Here is a 15,010-nt window from a genome sequence, read left to right as displayed (position 1 = left end):
CAGTGGCTCAGTGTCCCAATGACAAGTGGTATCGCTCAGGGGTCCATACAAGGAGCGATGCTATTTAATGTCTTCCTCAATGACACAGACAAAGGCATTGAGCAAGTCTGCAGATGACACTGAGCTGAGTGGTGCAGGTGACATGCCTGAGGGTCAGTATGACATTCAGAGGGACCTGGACAACCACAAGAAATGGGAATCTCATGAAGTTCAACAAGGCCAAGCGCAAAGTCCTGTACACGGGCTGGGAGATGAAGAGAATGAGAGCAGGCCTGCTGAGAACAACTTCAGGGTACACTGGTGGATGAGAGGCTGGACATGACCCAGCAATATGTGCTTGAAGCCCAGAAAGCCAATTGTATCCAGGTTTGCATCAAAAGAATCACAACCACCAGGTCAGTGGAGGTGATTCTGCCCCTCTACTCTGCCTGGAATACTGCATCCAGCTCTGGGGTCCCCAGCATAGGAAGAACGTGGACCTGCTGGAGTAAGCCTAGAAGAGGCCACAAAGATGATCACAGGGCTGGAGTACCTCTCCTATGAAGACAGATGGAGAGAGATGGGGTTGTTCAGCCTAAAGAAGAGATGGCTCTGGAGAGAAGGGGACCTGGAATAGTGTCAGGGACAAATATTTTAGCAGAGCCTTTGATATAAGACAAGCAGTAATGATTCTAAACTAAAAGACAGTTCACTTAATACAAGGAATGTTTTTACAATGAGGGTGGTAAAACACTAGAGCAGGTTCCCCAGAGAGCTGTAAACATTCAAGGTCAGGTTGGACTGGACTCTGAGCAACCTGATCATGTTGAAGATGCCCCTGCTCCTTGGAGGGAGATTGGACCAGATGACCTTTAAAACGTCCTTTCCAACTCTAACTATTCTATGACTCTGTGAAAGAGAAGGATCCTGCCCTGTCTACTGGGTCTCATGAAACTAGCCAGATATCCACAGGGAACAGAGGCAGTCCCTGGCTTTGTCACACTTGCTCAGTCTCTCAGAAGAAACCCTCCACAGCAGCAGATTTGGACTGAATGATTTGATAAGTTCTACACCAATTTTTCCAGAATTACAAACACTGGTTACCATCAATTATTTTATTTCCAATGGGTCGTTCATGATCTTGGCAACAAATTATGAATTGATTTTCACCTACTGCCTTGTCCCCACATGTTAGAAGATCACCTCCTATATTCTTAGCTCCTATTCAGGGAAAGCTCCTCTGCTCTATTGACACATAACAGGATGGGCCACCACTGATGAACAAAATGGAATTTATGGGTTTACAGTTTTAAGACTGACCTGCTTAAAATGGAGTTGCTTTTTCACTTTGTCCCAAATCAGGGTGTGATTCTCTCTAGTGAATTCTTGCCCTGTCATACCATGGCACAGCATCTCCCAGGGTGGTTACTCAGGAGGTCCACACAAGTTCAATAACCTACAGTACATCCCTTTGCAAACTGCAGCCAACAGAAGCTACATACAAAATTCCTAAAGGTACCAGATGTTCAAGCTTAGCTAGAAAATGGGACACCAAGAAAAGGCTTTGAAAATGGGAGTCAGCTTGTCTTCCTCAAGGGTTTCTCATGATGCATTAGGAACCTAAGCAGATTTTGTCACCCGAGGGCTTATGAGTTATTGCAGTCTGAGACAGTTCTGACCTTTTGTAATCTTGCTGTAAAACACCCAGATTTGAGCCTCTTGGGCAAAAATTGCCTTCCAGCTTAGTGCTGGGATGAGTTACAGCAGCAAGGCAAACAGGGAGGAAATACAGCCCAGTGGGAGTTAGTCTTCCCCTCTGTGAACACATCCTGACAAACACGTAACATAGTCCATTAACCTGATGAAGTGGTCAGTGTTCGTAATAATTTTAATACATTCAGTAAACAAGTCACACAACAAAGACAATTAACAGCATTAAGGTGGTAGTCAAACATACTCAAAGGTAAAAAATGCAAATCCATTCTGTGTGGTTTGTTGTTACTTTTCTTGTCTGGCTTTTCTGAAACCTTTGTTGACCTGATATATTTATTCTTCTGTTCTTCATGTCTTATATTCCCTGACAGCCATTGCAACTGAATCTACATATAGTAAATATATAATATGTTATGTTTAACTTATTCATGGACAGTCTTTATCATTTCTAAACCTGTGCTCTAACTTTTTAGACATGGTATTGTGGGGTGAGCCACCAAAGTTTCCAAAAAATGTTAAAAACACTGGAATAAAAACAAGACCATGAAGAGCCCCAAACAAAATAACAAGGAACATGATCTTGAAGAATGTCCTAAAGATGTAGGTGTTTGCTGCAGCCAGGACAACTACTCCTAGTATTGTAGAAACTGCACCTTGAAGTACTGGGTAACCTAGCAGGGACAGAGCTTCAATTGCCCTTTTATTGGCTGATGACTCTCCACTCGCAACAAAGGCATAGGAAATATGAGCAGAAAAGTCTACGGAAAACCCTATGCAAATAACCAGGTTGATCATGGATATGGAATCGAGATTGACGTTCCAGAACGTCATGAAACCAGCAACGCCAACTATAACAGAGGCTATAGCAAAAGTCACCCACAAGCAGCACAATGGGTTAGGAATGAGCAGAAGGGAGACAACGAGCATCGCCCCGGCAGCCACGGCAACGTTCTGAACAGTGTTCTGCACTATCACCAGGTACTGGTCGTAGTAGATGAACGCTGGGTGATACACCTTCAGTGGAATGCTGCACTGCTCAGCTGCCTCTCTTAACTGATTGAGGAGATTCTTCTCATCAACGGCTGACGTCACGTTCACTGTCTGGATGAAGAAACGTGAAGCTTCTATTTCATCCTGAGTCTTGTTTATGTCCCACTCAAAACTGGGACGAAATTTGAACAGTACAGTTAAGTTACTAAAGAAGTCAGTCTTATTGTTTATATTTATCAACCCCCTTTTGGCAAGTTCTGTGTATACCCTCAGCCATGACTCTGAGAGGTTCTTATCTACATAGGAAATGTTCTCTAAATTCTGTGCACAGCTCTCAATGCCAAGACGCACCGTCTCATTCCAGTAATCTACGCTCTCAGTAATGACAACCATGACCCTGGGTCCGTATGTTGAGAAGTATTTCTCATCATCATCATAGTATGGAATAACGTAGGAGTCATCATTTGCCAGATTCCGGAGATCGATGCCTTCCCTGATCTGCGTACACCCATAAACACTGCCACCCAAGTATGCTCCGTACAGCAACACCACGAGCAGCTTGATCCATTTATTTGTAATAAAAGGGCCGTAATACTTTTTAAAGAATACGCTCATTGGATGCTCACCTTCTGGCTGAGATGGCTGCCTGGAACAGCTGCCAATACAGCAAGCATTGTACAAGCAGGAGTTCTCAGCCTGATCTTCACCTACTCCCACACGCATACAAGTCAGCCAGTGGCGGTTCTCTTGCTCCCTTTTGTGATTTAATACCAGAACAGCCCCAAAGAAGGTCATGGTATATACATAGCAGAAGACAAAAGCTGTGCCCGTATAGAGGCAAAAAGACCTCACGGATGGAAAAGCCGTCCAGGTGCCAATGAAGAAGGCCAAAACATCCGTGAGAGTGGTGATGGTCACAGAAAGTGCTGCTTCTGCGTAAGTCTCAGCCAGCAGAGACTTCACACTGGATTTCTCTTTTTTCCTTGAACTTTGTTCCCAGGAAGCAATCATGATGAACATGTCATCAACGCCAACCCCTGCAAGAGGAGACACTGTTAACGCTGCACTGCAGATGGCAGCTTCCACCAACACCCAACAAAACGACCTTATTCACATTTCGGTCTGCATAAAATTTTGAAAAAGGAAGCTGGGCTACTAACACTGCTCTAGTGTTGATGCAACTTACATGAGAATCTGGAAAACACATCCTTCACGTGTAGCTGAATGTGTTATCTTTCAGCACCTCCTGGTGACCTGGTAAGTTGTTGATCCCCCACTGACTCTGCTGAAGGACTGAGCACACCTACTGCATCTCTGACAAGTATCTTGTAGCTGATGTCCACGTGTCTCCTGATGCAGATGACAGATTTCAAAGCATCACATATTCTGATGCTCAACTATTCTTATCACTGGAAGCATCCCCCATTATCTCTGGAATCTCTTCTTCAGCACTGCAGCAACTTAGACCAATAATTTCTTGTTCTGCCTTCAGAAGACAGAAGAGCAGTTGCTACCACACGGGAGAAGAGTGATTCCAGTTTTCCAGTGGCTCACTTTTTAATGCTCTTTGCTCTCCACTTCACTCCAGTTCATCCTTCAGCACTTACTCACAACTTATTATTCATTTATCTTTACATTTATACTGATGTACTCACAAATATTACCCACCAGATCCCTGGGAAACCCTGCCAGCAAGACTGGATCCTGGGCCTGGGTTTTTGCTAAGATGCCAAAGCGAGAGGAAGTTCAAGAAGGAAGAGCCAATGGGCTTCTCTCAGCTCTGCTAACTCTCAAGACTTTAATCACACACCTTTCAGTATTTTGCCATGTTGTCAAGAGCTCTTCTATTCACTGAAAATTAATCACACAAAAGGGAAAGCAGGGCTGCGCTAATAGTGGAGTGAGATCTAGAAGAATAGATGAAATCACTACTGGCTACCTGAACAGGCAATTGCCAGTAAACATTCAAAGAGGAATTAAGCAGCACGTCACAAGGTACTACTGGATGGCATCGAGCCAGGCTGCTTCGGAAAGCAAGCAGCCTTCAAAGCAAATCCTCTGATGTACTGAGAATTTGTTTGCTTTAGCGCAAGGAAGACAAAAGTCTGTGTGTTATTTCTGAAGATCTGGCTTAAGAGACTGGCTTAAGCCCTTTCCCAGGTAAACAAAGGGGTCTTTTTGATAGTCAGAGCCACTGCAATTGATGAGCAAACAAAAGCAAATAAAAAATGCATTGGAATTATGCAGGAAACAAGGAAACAATGCCTGCCCTAAGGAGCATTTGCACTGGAAAGCTAGGATGATGCACAGCCTCTGTCAACCTGGGAGCTCCATGTGTTTTCCTTAGCACTATACCAAGCCCAAGAAAACATCACATGAATACATCATATAGGAGATCAGTAAGGATCAGTAAGGATCTTTGTTTTGCAGTAATTTGCAGCAACATTATCTAACAGTATTTGGAAATTTCAGCACAGGCTGTTAAGCAGTCTGTGCAACAAGGCTACAATGATACCAACTTCCTTGGGTTTTTTGGGGGGCAGGACTGCTTGCACAAATGGTGCATCACTTCAGTTGTGTAGCTGAATGAGACTGGTTAGTATATAGCAATATAACTACATATATATATAGCAATATATATAGCAATATAACTATTGCAGAGGATTAATCATCCTGGCTACATTTCCAGGGACACTAGAACAATCCTGGAAAGTGCTAACCTTACCACTGTCTCATTTACAGTTTTCCGGCTGTAGCAGTGGATCTAGATCAGGCCTTGTCTTCTGGGAAAAGCTGCCCCTGCACCAGAACCCATCTGCAGTCCTGCTGTGGGCATGCTGAGCTGAGCTGAGCTGAGCTGAGCTGAGCTGAGGGGCTTGCCTGCCTTTAGGTGTTCTGAGGAGGCTGCACCTCTAGGTATCTCCTCCACTCACTTCAGGAGAAAATGTTGTATTATCTGACATTCACATCATAAAAGACTGACACCATTAGGTTGTTTTAACTTCACTTATAGTCTTTGTAGCTGAATCTGACTCACTTTTTCTACTTACCCAGAATCAGGAATGGTGCATTAGCCACAGTGACCACAAACGGAACTCCACAGAAGAGCATCAGTCCAAAGCTGCTCAATACAGCTAAGCCGGAAGAAAGCACTCCACAGCTTGCAAGCCAGATATTATTTCTTATACAGCTCAGTCTGAAAATATTTCAAGGAATATCTTAGTTATGTGTCAAATACTTCACCAATGTGTTTGGCATGACAAGTGCACAGATACAGCGATACCCTCTCTCAGAAGAACTCCTGATGAAAGCTGCTAGCAGAGTTCCCAGGTGTCAGCATTGCATAAAATTAATTTCTCTAGGAGGCGTTATACACATTATTACCACTGCCCAACTATATTCGGAGGAGTGAAGATGTGTACTGCTCTTTGCATTAATAACCAGAGATGTCAGAGATGTCATAAGCTCTACCAGTGACACTAGACTTAGGGTGACCCAAAAAACTGGTGAATTTCTAGCAGCTCTTTGATTTTACATGAATTCTTGCTGTAGCATATCACTGGAAGCACCTTTCAGGCAGTAAGTGCTGTGTAGAGAAATTTTCTCAGCAGACAGACTGGCTACCAGCCTTTTGCCAAGATGCCCCTGAGCACTGGTTCAAGCATTCCATAAGGTGCTTTAATAGGTATGATGCTTGATGCAAGTGCTAAACCAGGCTGCTCACCCTGCAAGTAGAATTTCTTTTGGAAGTACAGGACACAAACACTGCAGTACAGTTGTTGAGTGTACAATGGCACTTTCCATCAGCACAAAGAAAGGGCAGATTAAGTTCTCTGTGGACAGCAGGTAAGCCTCTGATTCTACTAGCAAGCAGAGCAACTAAAGCTGTACCCAGACTTGCAGGAATCTATGAAGCTAGTGCACATGCACCCGAACCTTAACTAAGTACTGAACACTTGTTCAGGTTCCCATCTGCCATCTAAGCAGCTGGGAAATACACATAGGTAGACAAGGAAAAGCAAAAAAACACATTTTGCCTATAAATTGTCACAGGAAGTCTGCAGCTTCAAGAACACCTTCAATCGGCAAAAGCAGAAACCAGCTGAGGCAGGTAAAGAAGAGCAGACATCACTACTCACTGAGCCATAGCTTAGAGACATTTTACCTTAGGCAAGAGATGACCGCAAAGGTTATTGTCAGGAAATATGTTATGGAGAAGAGTGGGATCACACTCTTGGTATTTCCTTCAAACTCCTGTTGTCTGGACAGCGAGGTAAAGTAGGTCACCTGCCGTTAAAACAACAAGGAAAGAAACAATGAAGCACTTTCCCTCTTCTTCGTGCTCTTTGTACACACGCGCAGGCAAGGCCAAACATCACGTTGGCAGAGGAGCATTGCCCTGGCCCTCGCAGCCCGCCCGCCTTGTCCCGCCGCCGTCTCCTTTCCTTTCCTTTCCTTTCGGCGAGGGGGCTGCCCGGACATTTCGGGCTCGGCCGCTGCGCACGGCCGTACCCGCCCGTGCGTTACCTGAATGGAGCCGAGGCGCAACTCCGCCACTCTGGACGAGATGTTCTGCAGGAAGCTCTCCAGCCACCGCCGGCTGTCCTGCGCCTCGGGGCCGTCCTCCCGCAGGTAATACATCAGCTTCAGGGCCCGCGCCCTCCGCACCCGCCCGTCGTCCGTCTCCACGCCGCCCAGCGCGGCCCCCAGGAAGACGCTGTCGTTGACGGGGAAGCGGAGGCTCCCCGGGGCGGGCGGTCCCGCATCGCCCCACCGCGACAGCAGCGGGTTGGGGCTGGCGCAGCCGCCGGCGGTGCGGGCGCAGAGCCGCTCGTACTCGGCGTCGTGCACGGTCGCGTTCAGCCGCAGCACCTCTGCCCACGCCGCCGGCTCCAGGACCGAGGTCCCGTTCGTCGCCACGGCGATGAGGGAGGCGTAGGCGCCCTCGGTGGGCAGCCGCGGGGCGGAGAAGCGCTCCGAGTCGTCGGGGGGGAAGTGCCGCCGCACGAAGTCGCGCTCGTCCTTGGCGGGCCCCCACGTCGGCGTGAACTGCCCCTCGATGTCGTTCGCCTGCCGCTGCGGCAGGAAGAGGAAGCCGGCGCCCAGCCCGCCCGACAGCAGCAGCGGCACCAGCACGAAGGGCCAGGGGCAGGCGGCCACGCCGCTCGCCAGCCCTTCGAAGAGCCGGCGCAGCGGCCGCTCCACGCAGTTGGTGTTGCGGCAGGAGCAGCGCTCCGCGGGGTCCCGCGGCCCCGCCATGGGCGAGGCGGGCACGGGCTGCCGGCGGCGCGTCCCACGCCGGGGCCCGACGGTGCGGTCTGTGCCGGCGCCGGAGAGGAGAGGGAGAGGAGTTCAGAGCCGCCCTCTGCCCATCGAGGGCATAGAGGGAACGCGGAGTGTTCAGCGGTGGGCGCGGCCGGGACCGTCCTTCGCCCTGGCTGACGGGCTCCCCGGGACGGGCAGGAGGGCCGGCCAGGCTCCCCCCGCTGCGCCCTGCCGCGCCCCATCTCGGTCTCGGGTACTCCTGTGCTCCCATTTCCTGGTCCCTCTTTTACCGTATCCCCCCCCCCCCCCCAAAAAAAAAAAAAAGAAAAAAAAAGTGACTTTCTATCTTTCTATGTATAGAGTGAGCTGAACGAACTCACTGGGGAGTCAGGTGAGTGCTGGGCCTGTTGCAAGGGGAAGAGTCAGGTACAGCAGGAGGAGAGAGCCTCTGGCATCAAGACTGTGTCATGCACAGTTATCTGATGAAAGCTCACATAGTGGACAGCGGGGATTTCAAGTAAATTTGGGTCTACCACTTGGGATCTAGTGTCTTGAACTCCCTGTAGTAAATAGGATTTAATGTGATCCTTGGGTGTATGAACAGAGAACATGCCTAGGGAAGGGACTTCCACAATAGCTAATGGAATCAATAAGACCAGTGTTACAATATTAAATACAGAACTAGCTTCCATGTTGTAAGAAAGAAGCTGCAGAATCAAAAGGTGGGAGATGAAGTGTAGTGATCCTGAGCAGGAGACCATTGCCTATTGAGGAGTTAAGGAGATCACATGGCAGTGAGCCTGTGCTGTGCTGCATGGCCAGCGTAGCCCTTGCACCAGTCTGTGCCTGCAGGGTAGCCTCAGCCAGCCCATGGTACCAGACGAGCCAGCAAAGCATCTCCCACTTTGTACCAGCAATCAGAAAACCTAGACTTCTCTTTCTTGTGTTCTCCAAATCTGCTGCAGCCGTTACTTCCCCACTAAAAATTATTCTTCTGTCTGAGAGCAAAACACAGACAGTGGTGATGTACATCTTGCAGTGTTTGCTCTCTCAGTTTACACGTTTACAAAACAGGAGTGACAGCAGAAGAAATAAAAGACTTTGAAACAAGGGTTAGCGATTCCAATTGGCAAGTCCCAAGAATATCACCAGTGTGATGTGCCAGAGCTTTATGCAATAGCAATGATAGAAAGGATCTTTCCAAGTCCAAAATCTACCCTGCAGCCTGGTGTTCTTGACACTGGTAAGTGACAGTGATTTGAGTGGCTTCTGGCTGAGAAGAACATTAAGCTCAGATGTGGCAGTGCTAGTCAGGTGTCCAGATAATTAGCTAACACCTAACAGGCACACACTTCTCCTTGCCTTTGAAAGAAGCAACTCTCTTCTCTCCTGCCAATACTTGCAAAGAGAAGTTGTAGGTATTTCTTCTCTCTCATCTAGGGAAGACAGACTTGGCACCTGTGAGTGTAAAATAGCCAGCCAGGCTCTGAGCAACATTATATATCTCCTGCTGTGCTCAGCACCTAGGGCAGGTTGGATCCTGGTGATTCCCTTTTCCATGCACAGGTGTTCTGAGACAGGTATTTCAGCTCTGAATTTCTCACTGGGAAACAGGCACTTAGAAGCTATTTCTTGTAGCCCCTAACTTGTCGTAATCTAAGTTCTAATTAGCATGACTCCAGTGATAGCTTGTCCCATGTTCAGGTCTCGATTTCCTTGAATGGATTGACATTATGTTAGAGTAAGAGCTGTTTACGTAGGAGGAATCTGACAACAGAAAAAGGGGTAAGCTACTTGATGTCATGTAGATACTTAGGTCTTCGTGTCAAAGAGTTACCCACCTGGAAAAGATAGCTTTTCTTACATAGAGATAACTAGGGAGAAGAATGTATGTGTGGCTGGAATAAATTACAGAGACACACCTATCCATAGCCAGACACCAAGAAGTTTTCTAAGAAAACCTGGCACTTAATCCTGTTGTGGAGGATTCACTGACATTGCAATAGACATGAAGAGATGGTGTCCAGCTAAATGCATTTACTGTAAAAAACAGCCGTGAAGTGTTACTGACTTTTTTAAGCTCAGCAAGGCAGAAAATAAAATGTAACCACTTGTCCTAGCCAGTTTCTTTCTGGCTCCTCAGGAGCTTGAGACAAATTCTGGTAATGGTTAAGAGGCAGGAATGGCCTAATGGCAGGACCTATCCAGTCAGGGTACTCAGTACACTGGGCACAGATTAACTCTGCCCTTAGGTTAACTCTGAGACTTAGGAATCTCACCTATGGCATTGGAAGATGGCTCCACCAACTCTCAATTCAGAATGGACTTGAAGAAAGAAATATATGCCAGTCTTCTGCTAGAACCTGGATTCTTGTCCTTGTTCCCTGGCCTATTCATGCTCTTGATATTAATTTCTAATAGGATAAAATCTGAAATGCTTCTTGGGGTAGAGCCAGGAGTTGGTCTACAGGACTTGCGGCCAGCCAGCTTTCTGGTATTTTTTGGATGAAGGCACAAGCTCTCCTGATTGTTGTGTTGCATTTGCTGGAAGTTTCGAAGTGAAATCCCAGTGAATAGCTGTTTAGACATATTGCCCCATAGGTAAATACTCACAGAGCAACATTTCTTTGTGTTTCCCAGTGCTAAAGAAATGGTGTAAAGGAAAGCTGATGTATGTATCGGACATGCCTAGAAGACAGGTGAGAGGGATAACTGGTGCCTCACATTTAAGCAGATTGTACTTGCATCTTTGCAAGGTTTGTGGGGACTCAGCAATACAATCAATTCATTTCTAATATCCCCAGTGGCCTCATCTCTAGCTGGTGTCAGAATGTACCTAGCACAGGTACACTGTCCACTTCAAGATGACATAAACCAGTGAGGGTGGTAAACATGAAGCAAAAGGAGAAACAAGGCCAGGGCAGGAGGAGAAGAAGGGGAGAGGTCCTCACTGGAGCAGAAGGAGGGAAGAGAGAAGAGGATACCTGGGCAGGGGCTGGAGCCAAGGGAGCAGGAGCTGAGACATGCAGCCCTGAGGACTTGTGTCCTGGTGTGCACTGGCCCCCGTCTCCTGTGCTGCCCACTGCCTCAGCAAAGGGGCTGAGCACGGCCTGGGGTGAGAATCAAAAAGGGTAGTGGGAGGAAGAGGTGTCTAAAGGGAAGCAGGGTTTTTCCCTCAGGGTTGGTTGGTTTTTTTCAGTCTCTCTTGATACCGGAATTTGTATTTAATAGATTGTAAATTGGCAAATAAATTACATTTATGGAAATTCCCTGAAGGAGTAGTTTTTGCCCATGACAGTATCTTACTGCAATTTTTCTTCATACAATTTGTCACAGTTGGTCCTTGTCTTTTCCCAGGACAAGGACACTTGCATTATCAAATTCTCACGTGGCTGCTTTATGCCTCTCTTTTGAAATGCCAGAACAGAGGGACATTTCATAATGCACCCAGGCTGCCACTGGAAAGTGCTTCACCAATTGTGTGAGATACACTGGACACTGGAATAAAAAAAAATTGCTGTCATCAGGAAGACTTTTATCCCATTTCTTCCATCATAATGCAGCATCAGGCATGCCTATGCCGTTTATGAAGAAATTTTCACTAACCTGATCTTTACAGTGCCCACCATAGCATCTGACAGAGAAGTTGTCGCCTATCCCATCTCCTATCCTGTATTAATCCTATCCTATCCTATCCTATCCTATCCTATCCTATCCTATCCTATCCTATTCTTTCCAGGCATTTTGATGAGGCAGGAGTACTCTGTGGGCTGCTTAGCTACTGCCTGTGTTTGCATACCTGGCTGAAACAATAGGACTTTGTTACCTGTGCTAGGCAGTGACAGCCTGTGGCCCTGAGGTTGCCTGACCACAGATGACATGAGAAATGCAGCACCTCAAAGCCCTGTGTCCAAAGGGAGCAGTTTAATTGTCAAGCCAGGGGCTGCCAGTGGGAGATGTGTGCCCTCTGTGCCTTCACCAGCCAGTGTGCAAGAGAGGATCACATTTCCCTTGGCCTTCAGGAAAATGCCCACAAAGGAATGATGGGGGTGGCCAGGTGATGGGGGCAGTAGGATGGGAGGTGAATTCCTGGTTTCCTCTAGAGTGGAGGAGAGTCTGTCTAGAATATAAGATTCCAAAGAGAACCCAGAAGTTACCCTGGCACCAGGACCCAGACGTTTATTTGTGTTGAGAAGCTGCTTTTCCTTTGCTTTGGGAGCGCCCAGTGACGCTGTGAAATTGCCATGTGCTGGGTGCTGGCAGGATGAGTGGCTCCTCTGCTGCATGATGAGACATGTCTGTGCTCATTTGATTTTTCATTTTTGTTCTTGGGAAGAATGAAGGTGCCTAAGTGTTTTAACTCTCTGGGTGATACTGTGGTTAGAAACTGTCTGTTTCAATTGAACATTATCATGATGAACAGAATTTCAGCTTATCAGTGTAGGATACCAGAGAGGCAAGGTGAGCTGCCAGATTTTATAACCTTAACTCTGGGAATATTTCTTTCCAAGCTGACTTAAAGAAAACTTCCTGTCTCCACAGTGATTTCATAATCATGAGGTTTTCCATTAAGACTGCATAAAACCCTGGAAGGCGATGATATGATGTAACATGGCACTACCGAAGAACCTAATCAACTTTTGTGCTTGTACATCCTTATAAAGGGTCCGTAACATTTCACTTTCCTTAAGGTACGTGAATGATTTCCCAACTTACTTCCACGAGAACTGCAAAAGGTTTGCCTCTTTGATCAGTTGTTGTTACTAGGGAGTATGTTATCTTTGTAGACTCTTTTTTTATTGCATACATGTTTATAAGTTTCCTCATAAAATGGTCACCTAGGTCTCGGAGATCTTCAGGAACTGTAAGCACATTATTTATGGAGAGAACCACAGAGTAAAACTAAAGTGCCTCTCTTTTACTCGTGCTTTGGTCAGCCAATGTCTGCTTGAAATTTTTTGTTAGCTTGTATTTTAAACACTACCTTATTATATTGAATATTTATATATCAGAGAATACTGATCTGAACACCAACTGAACTCTGATTTATTAGAGCTCAGAGACACTGACACAGGTTCGGGAGGATGCCCATGCACAAAAAAGTCAAGATGCACTCAGAATTACAAAGGAAATTAATTTTATTAGTCACGTTACCAATTAATACATACTGACCTATGGATTCTGGAGAAGCTGCCGAGCAGAAGGAGATGGAGCATGGCTTCTGAGAGGGAGGGGGGAGGCACCTTCAGGGCATCCCCTGGATGAAAACAGTGTGCCTCACGTCTTCCTCTCCCCTCCACCCCAGGACCACACCTCATATCTCCCCCTCAGGAGTGGCCAGTTTTGACATCATCTCACATGGGGCCAGCATGTGAGATAAGGTCATAATGGCCCATGATAAAACTTCCATGCCAACAATGGCTTTACTGTGTATTATTCCCCTTTCACAGGATGAATCCCACCAGGTGAATGATACATAGTTTAATTTCTGAAAGTTAGAGTCCTACCAACTAATAATAAGGTCTTTTTCTACGTTACCTTGTCGACATGCACAACAGTGGACCAAATGTGGCAGGCCTTAGACTCACCTTTGTCCCTGACACACAATAAAGATATTGCCACACAATAAATAAATATTGCCACACAATAAAGATATCTTTTGGTCCCTGACAGACACAATAAAGATATTGCATGGGCTAATGTGAGCATTTATTCTGTTATGCATGGAGGGGATGACCTTTCAAATCCCTCCCTATTTTATTTACTGGAAGGAAATGTTATACTTCCATGTAAGGGAAATTTTATGCCAAACACACAACTAATGTAAATATTGCCCTTCTGCTCCACAGTGTGTCTGTGCCAACAGGATGTTAAAGAAGTTATCTCCATGTCAGATCAATCCAGTCTCTCCTGGCATATGTCGATTTATTATGGGTGTGCATGTCAGGGTAATACCTTCTTCTGTTGCTGGTGCAAACATGGAAGTCTGCTTGTCTGCCTCTATCTGTGCCTGTATATTTTTATCAATGTGTGGTTTAAACTTCATTTTGTGAGCCAGAATGTTTGCAGAGATGCCACTACCTGGGTAACTTGCTTTACATACAATATAGCAGAACCCTTTAGGGAATTTTCTGCTTTTCATAGAATGCTGACCTGTCAGATGGAGTTTTCATGTCCTTACAAAAGGATCATTCTGATCCCCGAGTTTTGATAGCCACATTCAGTATTACTTCTCATAAATGAACCAGAATGCATCCTGATCCCACCTTGGTCTTCCCCTGGTACCATCATCTTTGTTCACCCTTTTCTTTATCCTTGCTGCTTACCTGGAATATGGTCCAGGGAAATCACTCCAGTTAGCATTACTAACTGTAAAACACAAATGTAGCGTGGCCTGAAGAAGGGAGGGGGATGCACCACCACAGTGCTCATTGCCTTTATTGACCAGACCTCCAGTAACTGTTACAGGGACTTAGACACTCATCTCCCATTTAAGGAGATCCTTACGCAGTCACCGTCTAGAGTGGGTGAGCAGTTCAAGGTAAAGAGGCTTCAATTTATGTGTGCAGATTTATTTGGATCTGCAGCAGACTCCCCCCTCACAGTTCATGTGCCTTTCTGCCACTTCCATAAAGTCTCTTTAGAAGAGTAATGTCTTCTAAAGGACTGTTCTTCCAGTAAAGCAAAAATGCGTCTGTCCAGATTCTTCTGGGTCGTTCTAAGGTTACAGGATTATAGAAGCAAGATTTTAGGGAGAGGCAGATTGCCAGGAAGTATTCCAAATCCCTTTGTTGTCTCATGCATTATTGTGAATGGTCTGAGTTTAAAACAAACCCAATACACTGAAGAGCAACAAACAAACAAACTCATTTTACCTGAACAGGGAAGACTGTTAATTGGTGTGGAACAGAACCTCAACAGGCAGGCAGACCAACTCTGTGGAGAATGCATATACCACAGTTTTCAAGCAAACCTCCAAGAAATGATAACTCTGAATGATGTGTGGGGCTGCAAAAGAGCCTCATCTCTGCTTCACTACTGTCAGTCAGTGATTGAGAAAGGC

General features: G+C 46.2%; 1 protein-coding gene across 1 annotated transcript; it reads right to left on the bottom strand.

Annotated features, from left to right (window-relative positions):
• Positions 1 to 2,118: 2,118 nt before the first annotated feature.
• PTCHD3 (patched domain containing 3) lies at positions 2,119 to 7,941 on the bottom strand (the record flags this gene model as incomplete). Its single annotated transcript, XM_082294663.1, has 4 exons — positions 2,119 to 3,719; positions 5,733 to 5,878; positions 6,848 to 6,969; positions 7,210 to 7,941. The coding sequence occupies 4 exons, from the start codon at positions 7,939 to 7,941 to the stop codon at positions 2,119 to 2,121; spliced, it is 2,601 nt and encodes an 866-aa protein (XP_082150789.1).
• Between the last annotated feature and the right edge of the window lie 7,069 nt (positions 7,942 to 15,010).

Source organism: Coloeus monedula (assembly GCF_965178545.1).
Source record: "Coloeus monedula genome assembly, chromosome: 1".
Classification (NCBI taxonomy): Eukaryota; Metazoa; Chordata; class Aves; order Passeriformes; family Corvidae; genus Coloeus; species Coloeus monedula.
This window is presented reverse-complemented; position numbering and strand designations above follow the sequence as displayed.